Genomic DNA, 19313 nt, shown 5'->3' with positions numbered 1-19313 from the left:
GGCCCGCGTGACCTGTCCCTGCGTGGGCGAGGCCCTGCCAGCGTCTGTCCAGGGAGACCCGCGTGGCTGTCCCCTCTCCCCCAAGGAGGAGTCCGATGCCGGCCTGGGGGAGGCCTGGGGCTGGAGCGTGGGGGTGCGGAGGGCGCGGCCCTACGGGGACCCGAGGACTCTGTGACCGGGAAACCGAGGCACGAGGCGTGGAGCTGATGGGCCCGCCAGGACCCCAGCTGGGCCCCACCCGCACCCACAGCCCTGGCCTGTGGCAGCCCCCAGCCTCTGCCAGGCGGTGCAGGTCCCCAGCCCCGGGCGTCTGCGGCCCTGCCCAGAGGTGGGGGTCTCTACCTGGTGAGGGCCTGCAGAGACAGCAGGCGCTCCTGCAGAGGCCTGGCTGGGACCCCTCCCTGTTTGTTGGGCGGGGTCGCAGGACAACCCCAGGGGCGTAAAAACCCCAGCACGTGGCAGAGTCGCCTTGGTGTGAACCCCGCCCAAGTCTGCCCTGGGTAGGTTCCCCCCAGAGGTTGGGGCTGCGGGACCGCGCCAAGAGCTCTACAGGGGGCGCTCGCGCTGCGTGCCAGGCCCGCGGTGCCGGGACCCAGAGCTGGAGCAGCTGCAGGCCGGGGTTCGAGTCCCGCTTCTGCCTGCTCAGACTCGAGGGCGACGGCCTCCGGACGGGCCCCAGCTTCCTGCTCCGTAAAACAGAACTGAGAACGAGACTTGGTGCTGCGGTGTCCCGGGAGCCCGGCGGGCGGTCGCGGACGGGGTACGGCCCTGACCTCGGTGACCAGCCCCGGGGGAGGGGCTGCCTGGACCCCCGCACGCGGGAGCTCCGGCCAGGAGCAGCGTCTCCGCGCAGCGCTAATCTGGGCCATCAGACAAAAGCAGCGGTGGCGCCGGGTCTGCGGGAAACCCCCGCGTGCTTCCGCCCCGCGGGAATCCACGCCCGCGCATGCGCGCTGGCGGCAGGGAATCCCCGGCTCCGCCGCGGGAAGGGAGTTCCGCGCGCTCCCAGCGCGCGTTGCCAGGACGACCGGGCGGGACCGCCGGGCGCCCACTGCGGCTGCGTGGTCGCGCCGGGGGCGGAGCCTGGCGCCGGGGCTTCCCTGTCGCGGCCGCCCGGGCAGGGAAGCCACACGCAGGGCGCATGCGCCGAGCGCGCCCCGGGGGGCCGGGGAATCCTCTGCGCCGCAGTGCGCACTGGGGGCGGGGCGGGAAAACCGGCTTAAACCGGCGCGGGGTCTCCCCGAGATTCCCGCCCCCGCCGTCTCCTTGGCAACCGGGCGCGCGGGCCTCAGTGCGGGGGCGGCGGGGAAGCCGGGCGGCTGTGCGCGTGCGCGGGGGCTTCCCGCGTGCTGGGTGCGGGGCGGGGGGCGGGGGCGCCTGGAGCCTCCGCGTCTCCTCCAGCAAACGGCTCGGCCTATGGGGTGGGGGCTGCCAGCCCAGTCTCCCGGTTTGAGGAGGACGTTTTAGTAAGACATCACCGGCGGGGGACGGGGGCGTCCAGGGCACGAAGTCCGCTTCCCGCTAGGGCCTGGCCCGCCCTGGGGTCCGATGTCCCCCCGCCCGCGCTGTCCCCTCGTCCACGCCCCCCCCCCGAGCGCCCTCCCACCCGGGGCGTCCCCGCACTTCTCCCTGAAACCCCAAAGGCACCTCTGGGCGAGCGGCGCCCCGCGCGCACCTCCGCGCCCTGCAGAAGCCGCACCCCGCCGGGCTGTCCGGGATCCTGAGCGCCCCGCGCCTAGTAGGTGCTCAGCACCTCACGGAGCCGGCTCTCGCCGCGCGGGGACCCTGGGGTGCGGGAGGGCGTGGGGGCCCCTCTGTCTCTTGTTCCTCTTTATCCTCATGGTTGGAACAAGTGGGAGATAATAAAACGTTAACGCAAAGCTCATGGAAACCACGGGGAAATGAGCCCCAAAGGGCACACGAGGCCTCGCCGCCGTCCGCGGCTGGACACCCCGCGCACCTGCCGCAGCAGGGGACCCCGCCTCGACATGACCCGGGGGCTCTCCTGGCCTGCCTGTGGCTGGTCTGCAGCTCCTCCCAGGGCTTGTGGGGCGGGGGAGCCCCTGGGAGTGGGTGGTGGGGGTGCCGGGTCCCCGGCCCCTCATTCTGGGTGGGGCAGGAGGTGCTGGAGCTGAGCCGGGCAAGGCCGCAGGAGGTGACCTTGGACACTGCTCCTGGGGACGCTGGGCCCTGGGGTGGGGGAGCCAGGGTGGGAACAGCAGAGGCGGCGGCTCAGAGTCTGGGAGAGGCTGGGTGTGCCGGGGAGGCCGTGCCGGGTCGGGGGTCGGGGCTGGGTGTGCCAGGGAGGCCGTGCCGGGTCGGGGGTCGGGGCTGGGTGTGCCAGGGAGGCCGTGCCGGGTTGGGGGTCGGGGCTGGGTGTGCCAGGGAGGCCGCTGGGGGCTCAGAGGCTGGGAGGGGCTGGGTGTGCCCAGGGAGGCCGCTGGGGGCTCAGAGGCTGGGAGGGGCTGGGTGTGCCAGGGAGGCCACTGGGGGCTCAGAGGCTGGGAGGGGCTGGGTGTGCCCAGGAGGGCCCTGCGGGGTCGGGGCTGGGTGAGCACAGGGAGCCTGCGCGGGTCAGGGTCGGGGCTGGGAGGCGCTGGGTGTGCCAAGGGGCCTGCGTGGTGTCGAGGGTCGGGGCTGGGTGTGCCCAGGGAGCCCGCGCGGGGTGGGCGGGGCTGCGGGACGGGCCCGGCGCAGTCCCTGGGGTGAGGACACCATCCGTGGGTGCAGAGGCGGCTCGGGCCAGGAGGCGCTGCGGCACTGGGGGGCGCGGGGTCAGAGGCTCCGCAGGACCAGCCGAGGGGCAGGGGGAGCCCCGGGTCCGGCCGCTACGGGCCTCCACGACGCAGACGCGGAAGCCTCAGCTCCGGCCCCCAACCCAGCTCCCAGCCCCTTTGTTCGCCCCCGGGTTTCACACACGGTCACGGTCGGACTGGCCGCCCGCTCTGAGCGTCTCTCTCTCTCTCTCTCTCTCTCTCTCTCTCACACACACACACACACACACACACACACGCACGCACACACACAATGGGCGGGGGGTGCGCTCGCTCCCGGCCTCCCCCCGCCCGCCGCCTCCCCCAGCCCCACCCGCGCCGCGGAATCCCGGCCCCCGCGTTTGCCGAGCGGCGCGCGAGGCCCCGGGCTGGGGGACTGGGGAGGGGGAGCGCTATTTTTAGAATCTCTGGGAGGAGGAGGGGGGTGGGCAGAAAACCCACGATGACGGCTGCGGGCGGCCCCGCTTCCAGGAGGGAATCCCCCGGCCCCGGACTGCCGCAGAAGGTGGGTGGGCGCGCCGCGCTCTTGGGGGAGGGGCGGCCCGAGCAGGAGCCCGTGGCCGGGCTGAGACGCCCGGAGGAGGAAGGGGCGCGGTCCATTCGCTGGAGAGAAACTGAGGCTCGGCCCAGGGGGCTTGCGCGCGGCCAAGGTCACCGCCATGAGCGGGGCGGGGGTGGTTCCCCTGCGCATCCCCCAGGGCCCGCACCCGGGAGCCCGCGCGGTTCCCGTCTGGCCGTGACCTTCGCGGCTCGGGGGTCCGCCGCGCGGGGGGAGGAGGGTCCCCGCCGCCTCACGGTGGAAGCAGAAGTTTCCTGGGGTCTGCGCGCCGGCCTTGCCGGAAGCTGGCGGCCAAGGCGGCCACCCGAGCCTGCGGGGACCCCCCCCCCACGACCTCCCAGCTCCCAAGGCCAGCGCGAGGTGAGGGGGGCGTCATTGTTCGGTTCTGGGCGGGTTCTTCCCTGGGGACCGGGGAGGGGGGCGGGGGCATCCGGACCGAGCAGGGCAGTGGTGAGCTGTGTCCCTGGGGCGCTGGGCCCCGGCCAGGGGTCCCGCCTCGCCTGGGCCTCAGTTTGCCCGGCTGTGAAGTGACCGCCCGCGGTCTTCGAGCGATCGCCGGGGTGGGGGGAGTGGGCTCGGGCGAGACCCGGCCGGGGGTTCCCTGCCCCTGGCGGCTCCGGGCGCTGCGTGCGGGGCAGGGGGCTCGCGCCGGGGCCGCCCCCTCCCTCCCCCACTCCCTCGCTGGCACGCGCGCCCCCTGCTCCGGGTCGGCGCCCCCTCCCCGGGCGGCGGGGCGGGGCCCGGGGCGGCGGGGCGGGGGTCAGCTCTGCGGCGGCGCGCGCACACCCTCCCGCCTCGCACGCCCTTGCCCGGCGGTGCACTGGGCTCGGTGCGCGCGGGCCAGGCGCGGGGGGCCTCCCGCGGCTACGGAGACCGGTGAGTGTGGGCCGGCGCGGGGGTCCCTTCGGCTCGGCTGCGCGGGGCCGTCCGAAGGGGAGCTGCGGGCAGCGGGAGCGTCCCCCGGGGCTTTGTGTGTGCGCGCGTGTGTGTGCGTGAGTGCGCGTGAGCGTGTGTTTTCTTTTTTCTCCAAGGCCTAGCCCCGGGGTCTCTGCTACAGACCCCAGCCCCCCCCTGTACCCCGCAAAGGAGGGCGGGGCTCCTGGGTCTGGGGCCGCGTGGACCCCGCTTCCAGGGAAGAACCCCGGGCCCCCAGGCCGGCGCCTTCCTCAGCTGCCCCCGACCCAGCACGGGAGCCCCGCACCCGCCGCCTCCCGCGCACTGGAGCCCCCGCCCCGCGCTGGCCCGGGAGGCCAGAGACGGTGACCACTCGCCCAAGGTCACCCAGCTGGCCAGGCACCCACAAAGCCCAAGGCCCCTGCTGCACGGGCTGCTCTGGGGGTCTCTGCTCCCTGCGCTTAACTCCGAGAGGGGGGAGCAGGGCTCCGGCCGGGGTGGGGGGATCCTCCTGGAACTGGGAGGGCGGGAAAGCCCTGACTCCAAGTTGCGCCGTCAGCCCTGTTCAGACCCTCACCCTCCTGCAAGCGCCTCCCTCCTCCCCTCCCACCACCACGACCCCCCACCCCCACCCCACGAGGCCCGCAGGGGCTTCTTTGAGTAGGAGCCCTCGCCCGCCTGGTTCCAGGCACCTGGCACCGCCTCTCCGGCCCCGATTTCAGGCCGCCTCCTCCAGGCAGGACTTGTGGGTTTTGTCCTCCTGGGGGAACCCAAGCCAGCCCCTCGCCCCGCTGTCGCGGAGAGGGCGGTGGAGGGGCCCCGAGGAGGGGAGGGGTCCTGGGGTGCGGGAGGGGCGGCAGGTCTGTGGGCTCCTCCCGGTGCTCCCGGGCCTGCGCCCCGCCTCCTGCCCACCCTGTCCCTTTCTGTCCAGGTCGCCAGGACGAGGGCCCCGCGGCTGCGGCCCCTGGCAGCCCGGCGGTGACCCGGCCCACAGCAGCGGCTTGGCCAGGAGACCCCTGCACCTCGGGGTGAGTCGTTCCCAGGCTCCCATCAGCTCTGGGTGGCGGGGCAGTGGCAGAAGTCGGGGAGTCGGCGAAGGTGCTGCCGGGCTGGGGCGTCTCAGCCCGCGACGCCGCTCGGAGGCTGTGGGAGCCCCCACCCATGGCGCACAGGCAGAGTGGGGCAGGGCCTTGACCCCCCCCCCCAAGCCTCCAAGTCCCGGCTCCTTGGGGGGAGAAGGCTGCGCTGAGCGAAATCCACTGGCATCTTTCCCCTGTGAACCCAGATGTCCGTGGTCAGCAGTGAGAGGTGGCGGGCATAGCATAGCCGGCAGTGGGGACAGCGTGTGCAAAGGCCCTGGGGCAGGAGCGACCTCGGTGGGAGGAGCTGTGGCTGGTGCAGGCTGAGCGAGACTGGGGGAGCGATGGGGGGGAGAAGCCAGGACCTCACGGCCCAGGCGGCCTGGGGTGGGGGTGGGCGGGGAGGGCAGGGGTGATAGAGGGAGAGGCCGGAGTGGAGGCTGCAATGGTGCTGGGACGGGCCGCGGCCTGGGCTGAGGGAGTGGGCAGGGCTGCGCCAGGAGCCAGGCCCAGGGAGGCCGGGAGCGGCTGCGGACAGGCACGTATTGAGCACCTGCTGTATGCCTGGCGCTGTCGCTGGGGCCCGGGTCGCAAGTCTTCAGGGCCACTGGGAAGGGTCCTCCCGGCCTCACTATGCCTGCCCCCTCACCCTGGTGCCTGCCTGCTCCATCCGGGTCTTCCGCATGGGCGGCGGGGGCCCTGGCCGCTGCTGCCCGGGGTGCGCATGCGTGGGGCGCGGGGGTCTGGAGCGGCGGGGGCAGGGGTCTGCACCTAGGGCCCGCCCCGCCCCCTGCTCCTTTACCCGCGTGGCAAAGGCTGCAAATGGGATCGGCCCCGAGTCCTGGGGCGACCGGAAGTCGGCACGGCCGCCGCAGGATGAGGGGGTCGCACCAGGGGTCCCACGCGTGGGCACGGACCGAGGGGCCTGGGAGCTCTCTGCCTGTGTTTCCTGGGCGGCCGCCGAGGCCCCGCCCCTGCCCCCCCCCCCCACAGTTCATAGCTGCTGCCTCTGGCCTACAACCTTGAGGGCTTTGTCTCCACGCCGTATACATGAGGTGCTCCATAAATGCTGCGAGAATGACTCCCAGGCCCCTGCCCTTTCCAGGAGCCCGGGGTAGGGGGGCTTGCTCCCTGCTGGCGGACCCCTACCCCCTTGGCCTCCCGCGGCTCCCTCCAACACACCCTCCTGAATCCTACCCCAGGGCCTTTGCGTGTGCACACAGCCCGCCCCCACCGCCTTCCCGGCAGCCTCTGCGTGCCCAGCGCGGAGCTCACCGAAGGGGCCAGGTGGTCGGTGAGCCAGACAGGGGTGAGCGCAGCCCTCACGGCCCTGGGGCCTGGGAGTCCCCGCCACCCCCACACGGATCCCGGGGGGTCCAGCCAGGGCGGGGAGAGGGTGAGAGGCCAGATCTTGGATGGGCAGCTGCGCTGTGCAGGGGATGGGGCTTGCGTTGGCCCGCCCCCGCTGTGCCCCTGCGGTTCCTGGGGTCGCCCCCTGCCCCGAGCAGGCCCCCTGTGTCCAGGCGTCTGTTCCCCGGCCACCCTCGGGTGGCCCGGCCTGGCGGGCACAGGTGGACGAGGGTCGCGCTCCCCAGGGGCAGGAAGTTGGGGTCCCGTCGGATGCCCGGCGCGGCCTCTGCAGCCCCTGCCCCGGCAGCCGGGCCTTGCTCATTCATTCATTCATTCCAGCTGAGCGCCCGGGAACACCGGGCCGACCAGGGGTCCCTAAGCAGGGGACAGGGACACACACAGAGGGGGACGGGAGGGGGGGCTCTGCCTCCAGGTCCCCCAGCTCCCCCCACCATTGTCCAGGAACGAGTGAGCTGTCCCAGGCCCTCCTGGGTGCGGGGGGGGGAGGGAGCCCTGTCTCGGGGACCCCCGCCCCCAGGGCTCCTGCTGGCCGCCAGCTGGGGCGCAGGTGTCAGGGGCTCTATGGGAGCAGGCCCGTCCCCAGCAGACCCCCCCCCAGTGTCCCCCACACGCGGCTCCAGGCCCCGCCCCCAGGCAGACGTCCCGCGCCCCCACAAGGCGCAAACAGCACGTGACGGCTTCTGGGTCACCGGGTCACTTGGCGAAGGCGTCCCCTGTGCCCCCAAAGGTTCACAGGCGGCTGGAGGCTGCGGACCCCATTTTGGGGAGGGGGTGACTGCCAGGGCCCGAGGGCGTTAGGCCAAGGGCCCCTCTGCCTCGCGGGGGTGAGAGGCCGACTTGGAAGATCCGCGGCGCGCTGGCGGGGGTGCAGGGGGCGCCCGGGAACGCGGGATCTTTAAATAGGGGCGGGGCTTGCGGGGTCGTCGGGGGCGGGGCCACCAGGGCCGGGCCAATCGGCGGCGCCGCTCGCGTCGCACCGCCCCCTCCTCTCCCAGCTGGGGCGGGCGCTCGCCCCCCGGCCGGGCCCGTGCTCTGGGCGGCGGGGAATGCGCCCGCTGCCGCCGCCCCCGGCCCCGCCGCCCCCGGGCCCCGCGCCCTCCCGCTGCCGCCCGCACCGGCCGCGGCCCCGGCCCCGGCCCCGGCCCCGGCCGGCTCCTGCGGGTCCGCGGCCGCGCGGGACCCTCTCGCCGCCAGCCGCGTGCGCCCGCCGCGGTCCGCAGCAGGTACGGGGCGCGGGGAGTCAGAGGGGCCGGGGTCTGCCTCTCTGGGGCGCCCGACGCGGCGGGGGGCGCTTCCTGGAGGCGGCCGCGAGGTGGGTCCGGGGCCAGGACGGAGAGTCGGTGGGGTCCGGGGACGCGGAGCCGGGAACGAGCGTGCGCGCAGCGCCCGAGTGAGTGAAGACTTGGGGCGCGATCTCTGGCGGGGTGGGGGCAGCGCTGTGAGCCCCAAACTCCACAGATGCGGCTGGAGGTGGGGGAGGCTTGGGGATGGGAGGTGGGGCTTCCACTCCCCTGACTCCCGGGCCAGCGCTCGAGCAGGTCCCCCACCTGCTGTGCCCCCGACCAGCCCAGGGTGTCCTGGGCTGAGGGGCGGTGGCGCTGAGCCACGCGTGCCTGGGGCGGAGATGAGGATGGGCCACGGAGCCTGGGCACGTAGCGTGTCGGGGGGCCTCGGGGATGGTGCTGGCCCCTGCCCTGAAGGCCCTCTGGGCCTGGACGCTCCTGCTCTGTCCGGGGGTCGGGGCGGGGGGAGGTTCTGTCCCGGCTGGGTCCGCCTCTGACACCTGCGCTGGGTCTCAGCCGGGAGGACCCGGTAAAGTCGCAGCCCAGAAAGGGGCGGGGACTTCTGGGACCCTGTAGGGGCACCTGCAGCTCCTCTGTCACTTTGCCCCCCCCCCCATGGTCTGCACAAGGGTCCCCTGGGGGCGGTACTGGTGCGGAAAGTCCTGGCCAGGGTGCCCTAGGGCAGCTCGCGGAGGCGGCCACTAGGAGCGCCCGCGGGGCAGGTGCACACCACACTGAGTGGCCCAGGTTCAAGTCCCAGCGCCGGCTCCTGTCTCCAGCATCCCGCAGGTACACAGCCTGGGAGGCGGGGCTGATGGCGCAGCTGGTGGTGCACCTGCCTGTCACCCAGGTGCAAGTCCTGGGTTAGAGAGCTCCTGGCTGCGGGTATGTAGGGACTGGTGAGCCCCTGGTCTTCCAGGGGCTCAGGAAAATAGCCTTTGACGGACAGGCACAGCTCTGCCGGGGTTCCCCGGAATCCCCCAAGCACCACAGGCCCAGATGGCCGTGGGGGAAGGGAAAAGGTGTCTGGAAAGAGGAGGGGGCCTCTGGGGGGCCGCCGCCCCCTCTTGAGTTATTCAAGACTTACAGAGAGAGAGGTCGTCTGCCCGCTGGTTCGCTCCCCCAGAAGCCTGTGGCCTGCTGGGCCGGGAGCTGGGAGCTGCATCCGGGTCTCCGCCATGCTCGGGTCCCGGGGTGCGCATGCTCGCAGGAGGCCACGGCCCGGTCTGTGGCAGATGGGGGTGGGGGCGTGTTCTGAGACCCAGGAGGTCCCCCAGCCGCAGAAGGAATAATCCCTGTGCCCCCTCAGTGGCTGCAGACACACTCAGGGCACCAAGCGGCCCCGTGAAGTGTGGTGGCCAAGGCCACCCCGTCCCCAGACTCCGGAGTTCATCCTGGCGGGGTCTGGTGCCTGCAGTGGGGCTGGGGGCGTCCGCCTGTGTGCACCCCCCGTGCCTGCCGGCCTGGCCTCTCTCCAGGGGCAGGGCCGCCCCTGCCTCGCGTGCCCGGCCCACCCGTGGGACTTTCGCCCACTTCCTGGCCAGGCGCCGGGACCCCTGCTCGGGGACCCTGGGGGTGCGGGGCCTCCCTTGTCTGAGATGAGATATTGTATTGTGTTAGACGCACGTATTTGAGGCGGAGTTAGGGAGACAGACAGACAGACAGACAGACAAAACCATGAACGCATGGGTTCCCAAACGGCTGTGGCCGGGGCTCCATCCGGGTCCCCCACGTGCGCGGCGGGGGCGGGGGGTCAGCATGGTGGCCTGCTGGGGTGTGCATGCGCAGGGCGCCGGCCCAGAAGCCGAGCCGCCGGATGGTGGGGGCTGCGGGGTCCTACGTGGCGGGGCTCTGTGCGCCCTCCCCTCCCACAACCGGGCTGACACTCACGGGTCCGCCCAGGCCAGGCCAGGAGTCTCCAGGGCTCAGGCTCCACCCCGAGCCGGCACAGGTGTGCTCAGGCCCTTGGGGACGGAACCTAGGCCCAGGGGCTTGGTGGGGGCACTCAGTTGCAGGGGGCTGAACCCCCAACTCCCCAGCCCACCTACAGGTGCGTTCCGTCCCCAGAGTCCGCCGCCTGTTGGGAGGGTGCTCTGGCGGTGGGCACAGCCCGTGCAAAGGCCCAGGGGCAGGGGCTGGGCGTGCAGGGGGGAGTGGGGAGGTGGGCGCCGGCCCCTGGGCTCTCCTGGGCGTGCAGGGGGGAGCGGGGCGGTGGGCGCCGCCCCAGGGGCCTCCTGGGCGTGCAGGGGGGAGCGGGGCGGTGGGCGCGGGCCCTGGGCCTTCCTGGCTGCAGCCAGGGGTTGTGGCGGTCTTGGTCTTGGGCCGGGTCTTGTCCGCCCGCGTCCTGCACGGACCACAGCCCCGCCCCCGCGTGTCCCCGCAGGTCAGCACCGCCGTGCCGCCGCCGAGCCATGCGGGCGCCCAGGTCGCCATGAACGGCCACAGCCACAATGGCAGCGCGGGGCGGCCGCTGGGCAGCGACGCCCCGGACCCCGAGGCCGGCCGGGGGCAGCGGCAGGAGGGCGAGGCCGAGGGCGAGGGCGAGGACGAGGACGACGGCGCGCGAGCGGGGAGGCCGCCGGCCGCGGGCCACCGCCTGGGCCACCGCCGGGCGCTCTTCGAGAAGCGGAAGCGGCTGAGCGACTACGCGCTCATCTTCGGCATGTTCGGCATCGTGGCCATGGTCACCGAGACCGAGCTGTCCTGGGGCGTGTACTCCAAGGTGGGCGGGGCCGGCGGAGGGGGCGGGGCCTGGCAGGGGCCAGGGATGGCAGAGGGTGCTGCCGGCGGGGGCGTGGCTGGCGCCCCGGGAAGCCCTGATAGGCTGGGGTTGGCGGGGGTGCGGCCTGATGGGGCAGGGCCGGCAGGGGCGGGGCCAGTGATGCAGGGGCGTGGCTTGGGGCGGGGCCGGAAGGGGCTTGGCCAGGGCTCCCAGGGATGTGCCCCCGAGCACGCAGGGCGGCCCGCACCCCAGGACTGCGGGGGAGCCCCAGAGAAGGCCTGGGGTTCCTGAACCCGGCTGTAGTCCCCTCTTGCCACCCAGTGTCATGAGGACAGAGAGACGGGGAGGGCGGGGCCGGCACTGCACACGGAAGTGCTGAGCCCCAGCGAGGCCAGGCCTTGAACCCCCTGGACTTCCAGGGACAGACCAAGCCCTGTAAATTGTGGAGTGCTGTGCCTGGGTGCGTCGTGGCGCTTTCCCACCTCGCGGGCAGCCCAGGCCGGGGCGTCGCTCCCGGAACCCCGCCCGCGGGCAGCCAGGGCTCTGTGGGGGTCCAGGAGCAGAGCCGCTTGGCAGACTGCATGCCCTGGGGTCCGGGTCAGCCCTGCTCCCGGGCCGCACCGCCCCCTCCCAAGCCCCTCTCTCGGCGCAGGAGTCGCTGTATTCCTTTGCACTCAAATGCCTCATCAGCCTGTCCACCATCATCCTGCTGGGCCTGGTGGTCCTGTACCACGCGCGTGAGATCCAGGTGAGCGCCCGCCTGCCTCTGCCCCCCAGGCGCGCCGAGTCCCCCGGGGATCGTCTGCACAGCGGTGTCCGCTGATGGAGCCTGGAGGGTGGCGCCGGGGTCCTGTGCAAAGGCCCTGGGGCAGCAAGGACTGAGTATGGCGGGGTCTGGGGCGAGCGGGGAGGGTCAGCAGGGGCTCTTGTTCCTGCTGGGCTGCACCCCAACTTTTGAAAGGTGGCGGCTGCAGAGTTCTGTTTGCTGGGGGAGCAGTAGGGGGGGAGGGGGCACCAAGGCCAGGGTGGGGCTGTGAGCGCCCGGCTCAGGGCCTGGCGAGCTTGGCAGACCCAGCTGCTGACCTCTGGCCTCTGACCTGACCTTGAGGACCCCTAGGCTGGAGCTCCGCGCAGCGTCCCCTGGTGGCCCAGCATGTCCACTGCTTGGGGTAGATTTGGGGCAAGAGCGCTGGAGGCTGGGCCCCAAGGTCAAGGTCACTCCTGGGCCGGCAGGGGGGCTGCCCAGCCCCTTCCCCAGCGCCCGCTCCGTGCCCCTGCCTGCGTTCCCAGACCTGGCATGGGGGCGGGGCTAAGGCTCAGAGCCCGCCCCTTCTCCATTCCTGGTTCCCGAGGGGCTGGGGGCAAGGCCTGGCCTGGTTGGGGGCGGGGCCTGGCCGGGGAGGGGGCGGTCTGGCGGGGGTGGGCTGGGCCCTGGTAGGGCCGGGACGGGGCCAGGGGGCGTGTCCAGGACCGGCCCCGCCTCCCCGCAGCTGTTCCTCGTGGACACCGGCGCGGACGACTGGCGGCTCGCCTTGACGCGGCGGCGTGTGCTGCTCATCTCGCTGGAGCTGGCCGTGTGCGCCGTGCACCCGCCGCCCGGCCACTCCCGGCTGCGCTGGGCGGCGCGCCTGGCCCTGTCGCGCGCCGAGGCGGACGTGGACGCGCTGCTGTCCGTGCCCATGTTCCTGCGCCTCTACCTGCTGGGCCGCGTGCTGCTGCTGCACAGCAGGGCCTTCACGGACGCCTCGGGCCGCAGCCTGGGCGCGCTCGGCAAGGTCACGTTCAACGCGCGCTTCGTGCTCAAGACGCTCATGACCCTGTGCCCAGGCACCGTGCTGCTCGTGTGCAGCGTCTCGTCCTGGGTCATCGCCGCCTGGACAGTGCGCGTGTGCGAGAGGTGCGCGCAGGGTCGTCCCGCGTGCAGACAGGGCCCCGCCCCCAGGACCTCGGCCCCGCCCCCGGGACAGGGCCCCGCCCCCAGGATGGCAGACCCCCAGGGCGGCCCCGCTGTCCACTGCTGGCGCCATCGCCTCACTTGGGCTCCTGGGCGGCGGGTCCGGGGTGGGAGAGGGGCCTGGCCCTGGAGCCCAGGGTGGACGGACGCGGGTGGTCCATGCCCTGGGCGACAGCGACCCCAACACCTGATCTGCGGTGCTCCCTCTGCCCACCCTGTCTGCCCTGGCCGAGAGCTTCCTCTGCCCACCCGTTCTCCGGCCCTGTGCTGCCCTGGTGGTCCCGACCCAAACTGACCCCAGAGGGGGTCCCGAACAGCCGCATGGGGTCTCCAGGGTTGGGGGCGGAGCTCAGGGCTGCCCCGTGAGCCCTCAGCCCCCAGCCAGGGCCCTGGCCCCACCTTGGCCCGCAGTCGCGTCCCGAGACCTTGGCCCTGCGCCCTGGATGCTTAGGAAGCTCCCGGTGTGGCGCACCTGCCTCCCCTGTGGGTGCGGGTTCGAGTCCCAACTGCTGTGTTTCTGATGGCGCCCCCTTCTGATGAGCCGGGGCGGCGCAGACGGGGCTCCGGAAGCAATGGCCTGGCCTACACTGCCTCGTGCCTGGGGCTGGGCCGGCCGGAGCCCTGGTCCAGGAGCTCCATCCGGGTCTCCCCCGCGCATGCAGGGCCCAGGCACGGGGCTGCCCCTGCCGCCCCCAGGCCACAGCAGGGGGCTGGCTGGGCACCTGTGCCGGACCCGTTGGCTTCACCCAGGGCGCCCCTCCCCCAGGCAATGCTCGGACCTGGGTTGCGGACTGGCTCAGCTTTCAAGTCCTGGGGCGACCCTTGGGTCACCCTCTCCCATGCCTGGTCCCCGCCCTGAAGCCTCACCCCCACAACCTTCCCCCCCTCCCCCCGCCACTTCTGTCTGGCTGTGGGAGGGGAACAGGGGGTGGGTGCACCTGCCCTAGCCCCGCCCACCCTGGGACCTGTGCCTGCCCGAGCCCCGCCCACCCTGGGGCCTGCACCTGCCCGGGCCCTGCCTGAGGGTGTGTGATGCAGGCTGGGGGGGGTGCCCTGACCCCACCCCTCCCCTCCCCTCCTCCTCCCCGCAGGTACCACGACAAGCAGGAGGTGACCAGCAGCTTCCTGGGGGCCATGTGGCTCATCTCCATCACCTTCCTGTCCATCGGCTACGGGGACCTGGTGCCGCACACGTACTGTGGGAAGGGCGTGTGCCTGTTCACTGGCATCATGGTATGGCCCCCTGCGTGCGGCCTACTCCGCCCCGGCCCCCGCCCCCTCAGGCCGCGCTTGTTTACGGCACTGGCTGGGAGGCGGCTCCGGGGCTGTGGCGGGTGGAATCAAGGCGGGCTGCCCGGAGGCGGCGGCTCTGAGGCGGGCATTGCCGTGCGCACAGGGGGCCGGCTGCACGGCGCTCGTGGTGGCCGTGGTGGCCCGGAAGCTGGAGCTGACGAAGGCCGAGAAGCACGTGCACAACTTCATGATGGACACTCAGCTCACGAAGCGGGTACGACGGGGCGGGGCGGGGCGGGGCGCGGCTGGAGGGCTGGCGGAGCCGCCTTTCCGGGACCTTCCAGAACCTTCCAGAACCCTCGCACGCAGGTGAAGAACGCCGCCGCCAACGTGCTCAGGGAGACCTGGCTCATCTACAAGCACAGCAGGCTGGCGCGGAGGCCGGACCCTGCCCGCGTGCGCAGACACCAGCGTAAGTTCCTTCAAGCCATCCATCAGTAAGTCCGCGGCTCCCGGCCGCCTCCCTGTGGGGCGGGGCGGGGCAGGGCGGGCACAGGCCCCAGGGTGGGCGGGGCCTGGGCAGGTGCAGGGACCCAGGGTGGGCGGGGCCTTGGCAGGTGCAAGACTCAGGGTGAGCGGGCCGGGGCGGGGCGCGGCAGGACGTGGCAGACACAAGACCCAGGGTGGGCAGACGCCCCCGGGAGCCGCGACGCCGGCCTCGGACCAGAGCCGCTTCCCCTCTTCCCGTTGGCCACCCGGAAGATCACCCAGAGGGGCTCGGGCTGGCGTCCGGGTCTGGGCTCTGCTGCTGGCCGGCCCTAGCGTGACCTGAACCGGGTCCCAGGCTCAGCTGCGCCCTGGGGACCCAGGCAGGGGGCTCCCCAGGGTCCTGGGAGGCAGCCCCCGGGGCGAGGCCGGGCCGGGCGCGCTGGCTCCAGAACCGGCAAGGTCGGGACTGCTTATTTGAGATTTATTTATTTATTTATCCGAAAGAGTTGGGGGGGGGTCTTCCGTCCGCTGGCTCACCCCCAGATGGCCGCGATGGCCGGCGCTGCGCGATCCAAAGCCGGGAGCCGGGCTCCACCCGGGTCTCCCGCGGGGCCCTCACTGTGGCCTCCTCACCTCTATCGGGGGGAAGGCCCAGGGTCTGGTGGGGGGTGCAGGCTCCCAGGCGGTGTCCTGACCTGCGAGGCGGCTGTCCGGCTGGTCGGTCTCAGCACGCGGGGCCTCCCATGGGGACCACGAAAACCGGGCTGGAAATGGGTCAATTTGGGGGCAGAAGCACCTGGCGCTGCAGCTTTGTACCGGCCCCGACCCGGCGAACAGAGCAGGGGGGCACATTGCACGCAGGGAGATGGCTGCTCCCCTCCAAACCCCGCCTCCGTCTTGGCCACGCCCCCTCCATCTGCACCCCGCCCCCTCTGGCCCCACCTCTCCCTCCCCACCCCACCTCCATCTAGGCCCTGCCCCCTCTGGGTTCTATGCCCCGCCTCCCCTTGGCCCCGCCTCTGTCCAGGCCCTGTCTCTGTCTAGGCCCAGCTTGCTCCTGGGCTCCGCCTCCCCTGGGTCACACCTCCCTTTAGGCCCTGCATCCCCTGGGCCCCGCCTTTTTCTAGGCCCGTCTACCCCTGGGCTCCACCTCCCTTGGGGCTGCCGCCTGCATATGGCCTTGTGGGCGCCGGTTCAAGTCCCAGCTGCTTCACTTCAGGTCCAGCTCTCTGCTATGGCCTGGGAAAGCAGTGGAAGATGGGCCAGGTCCTTGGGCCCCTGCACCTGCATGGGAGACCTGGATGGAGCTCCTGGCTCTGGATCGGCGCAGCCCCGGCCATCGCGGCCATCTGGGGGGTGAACCAGCGGACAGAAGTGGGGCAGAGATGTCCTGAGCACTGGTTCTGGCCCCAGGAACCTGGACTCTGACCTGGGTCCGTGTGGGGGCGGGGCCCAGGGCGCTGGCAGGAGGTGGGTGCCTACTGGGATCACTGATCACTGATTGGTCTGCTCGGGACGTGACGTCACCGTGACCACGCGTGGGAGCCAGACCGGGCCCTGCTCCAGGAAACTTCTAGAAGATTCTTTGTTGGGAGCAGAAGTGGGGGTCGGGGCCCGTGGACTCCTGTGTCCCCCTGCCTGGGGGTGGTGCTCGCTCTCCCTCTTGGCCCCTGGAAGTGACCATGGTGACCCCCGCCCAGCCGGGCAGCTGGCGGGGGTCGGGCCTGGGGGTGGTGGGTGGGGGCGGGGCGCCGAGAGCTCCGGGGCCCCCACAGTCACTAATACGCTGCCTGGGCCTGGGTTCGAGTCCCATCTGCGCCGCTTCCGGTGCGACTGCTGCTGGTCACCAGGGGCAGTGGCGTCGGCACAAGGCCCGGGAGACCTGGATGCAGCTGTTCCTGGCTTCAGCCTGGCCCAGCCCGGCCACTGCCCGCATCTGGGGAGTAAACCTGCAGTGGGTGTGGGCTCTCCTCTCTGTCTCGCTCTCTCTCTTGCTCTCGCTTCTGGCCCCAACAGCTCCAGGCCTCCTCCAGTCTGTGTCCAATTCCACCCTCGATTTCTATAAAAAGATGTATTTATTTATTTGATAGACAGAGACAGAGAGAGAGGTCCTCCATCTGCTGGGTCACTCCCCAAGTGGCCAAAACAGCCAGAGCTGTGCTGATCCGGAGCCAGGAGCCAGGAACTCCATCCGGGTCACCCACGTGGGTGCAGGGGCCCAAGGACCTGGCCCATCTTCCACTGCTTTCCCAGGCCATAGCAGAGAGCTGGATCGGAAGTGGAGCAGCCGGGACGCGAACCGCGCCCCATGGGATGTGGGTGCCGCAGCGCCGGCCACCATGCCTTTCAACCCCAAGCTCCCCATGGGCCCGCGCCCAGTCCTGAGGGGAGTGGGGCTGGCTCTGCGCACCTGCTTCCGCAGGCATGGGCGGGTGGCCGATTGCGTCCACGCCGGGCCCCCGGGGGCCGTGGTGGGCAGCAGGGACGGACAGGCGGGCCGATGTCCACGCACCAAGAGTGCTGAGGCCGGGACCGAGGACCCAGGCCCGGGGCGTCCCTGAACGCTCGGCCAGGCGTCCCCCCCCCCCCCGCCCAGCCCAGCCCTGGGGGCCATGTGCGCCTGCGCGGCGGGCAGGGCGGGGCGAGCGCCCTCCACCTGCCCCGGTTCAACTTGCTTTGTGATTTTTTTTTTTCCCCCTGCTCCGCCGGGTACCAGGGCTCAGAAGTAAGTAACCGACCCTGGGGAGGCTTGGCGGGTCCCGGGGGGCTGGGGGGCGTCCAACCCCAGGCTGCAGACCCCCCCACCGTGCATGTCCTGGGGGGTGCATGAAAGCCACCCCCCCCGACTGTGCCAACCCCCCACGGTCTCCCCAGGCTGCGCAGCGTGAAGATCGAGCAGGGGAAACTGAACGCGCAGGCCACGACGCTGGCCGACCTGGCCAAGGTGAGTGGGCCGGGGCTGCGGGCGGCGGACGGGCGGCCCCCTGCGCCCCCTGTGGCCAGTCGCTGCCACACTTTTCAATGGCCAAGGCTTCTCCGTTTAAACTAACTCCTATGCAAGTCGGGAGATTTAGAGAGAGCGCACCCTTGGCGGGCTAGCGGGACGGAATTCCCAGCACGGCCTCCGCAGTGAGCCGTCTCCCGGGAAGCTGCAGCCGCCTGCGCGCGCAGTCTTAGGTCAGGCTTGGGGCCAGCACCCCGGGTTCCAGTCCCGGCGCCCAGCTCCCTGCGCGTGCACCTGGGAAAGCAGTGGGAGATGGCCCAAGTCCTGGGGCCCCGCCAGGGTGGGCTGGGCCTGACTGCGTGACGGACGGCCCAGGAGGAGGCGCGCAGGCTGTGGGCGGGGGCGCCTCCCCGCCCCCCACTCGGCTCCCCCAGAGCCGCGGGTCCCTGCGGTCCGCTCCGCGGGGCGGTGTTCGCGCGCCACCTGGTGGCCGGAGTGGCGCCGTGCACCCAGGTAGCCGGGCTGCGGGAGGCCGCGCAGGTGCGGGGCGCGCCCCCCGCCCAGTGCGGGATCCGGGTCTGTGGTCCGGTCAGCTCTCCAGGGCTCTCTGACCCCTGACCCCTCCGCCGTGGACGGGAACGCCCGCCACCCCCCCACCGGGGGCCACTCCGGCCCCATCCGCCTGCCCCGGGGCTCAGCAGCGGTCAGCGGGTGCTGCCTGCCCGCCGTTGTCCCCGCTGCCCCCGGCCTCTCTGTCCCGCAGACCCAGGGCGTCATGTTCGACCTGCTGTCCCAGCTGCACGCCCAGCACGAGGAGCTGGACGCCCGGCTGCGGGCCCTGGAGCGCCGGCTGGACGCGCTGGGCGCCTCCCTGCGGACGCTGCCCGGCCTCATCGCCCAAGCCGTGCGCCCGCTGCCCCGGCCGCGCCCCGGAGCCCGCAGCCCCCTGTGCGCGTGGCCGCCCGTGGCCGCTTCGGACTGCGGGTGACGCCCCCGCCGCCGGACACCGGAATCTTGGCCATCGTGTGGCCGCCTCCTCCACGCCGCCCCCTGGCCCGTGCAGCGGCGCCTCTTGGGGTTCAAGAAGCCGAAGCTGAGGGGCTCGGGGCCTGGCCGCGCCGCCCGGACTCTGCCCCCACCGGGCCCCTGGCGGGCGCGGGACAATGGGAGGGAGCGGGGTCCTCGTGAGTTTGAATAAAGCCGGGACCCCCAGGTCTCTGTCCTGGCCTGGCCGTCAGGGGCCGCGGGGCCGCGCGGGGGGCGCCTGACGTCATCGGAACCCGGGAGGGGGCGGGGCTGGGATTGCCGGGAGGGGCGGGGGCGCAGGATTCCCCATCTCCGGGAAGCTGGGGCCCGCGGGGAGCGCCCGGCCCAGGCTCGGGGTGCTGGAGCCGGGCGGGGGCAGGTGTGGGTGCTGGCGGAGCCCCTCCTGGGCCTGGGCGTTGTGGATCTGGCCGGGGGGGCGTGGCTTGGGAGATGGGGGTGTGGGCGGGGCTGAAGTTTGGAGGAGCTGGAAGGGGCGGGGCCGGAGGAGCCCTGGCCCCGCCCCCGGGCTGGAGGTGGGCTCGGCGGAGGACAGGGTCGCCCCAGGCGCCCCGCAGCTGCGCCCCCACCCAGCCCCCTGCTCTGCGCCCTGGGGAGGCGGCCTGGCCCAGTCCGATGGCGGAGGCGCGTAGGGAAACGCTGGAGGGCACCCGGGAGGCGGTGCGGTGGGCCGGGCGCGCTGGCTGGAGGTGCGCAGCGTGGGCGTCCACGCCATCTCCACCGACCACGCGACCCTGGGACCGACCGGAGATACCCACTCCGCCACGCAGGCCTCCCCCTGACTCAGAAAGTGCGGCGACCCCCGTCTCAGAGCAAGGGGACCCCGGGGGCGTCGCCCCGGTCACCCCGACCGCCCATGGCCCCCCGCCCCGCACCCTGGGACCCCCCCCATCCCTGGCGGAAACCGCAGAGCCAGCGGGCGCTGTGCTGGGGCCGGAACGAGTCAGGGGCGCCATGACCCGCGACA

The 19313-nt window shown here is 72.8% G+C and overlaps 1 protein-coding gene across 1 annotated transcript; it reads left to right on the top strand.

The window, feature by feature from the left end:
- The first annotated feature begins 3216 nt into the window (after positions 1–3216).
- On the top strand, positions 3217–18290 carry KCNN1 (potassium calcium-activated channel subfamily N member 1). Its single transcript, XM_062179442.1, has 13 exons — positions 3217–3368; positions 3473–3693; positions 5159–5255; positions 6555–6702; positions 7673–7900; positions 10344–10682; positions 11335–11430; positions 12173–12579; positions 13728–13869; positions 14033–14143; positions 14239–14366; positions 17233–17302; positions 18066–18290. Exons 1-13 carry the CDS (start codon positions 3217–3219, stop codon positions 18288–18290), a joined length of 2364 nt encoding a protein of 787 aa, XP_062035426.1.
- The last annotated feature ends 1023 nt before the right edge of the window (positions 18291–19313 follow it).

Source organism: Lepus europaeus, chromosome 20, assembly GCF_033115175.1.
Source record: "Lepus europaeus isolate LE1 chromosome 20, mLepTim1.pri, whole genome shotgun sequence".
NCBI classification, from domain to species: domain Eukaryota; kingdom Metazoa; phylum Chordata; class Mammalia; order Lagomorpha; family Leporidae; genus Lepus; species Lepus europaeus.
This window is presented reverse-complemented; position numbering and strand designations above follow the sequence as displayed.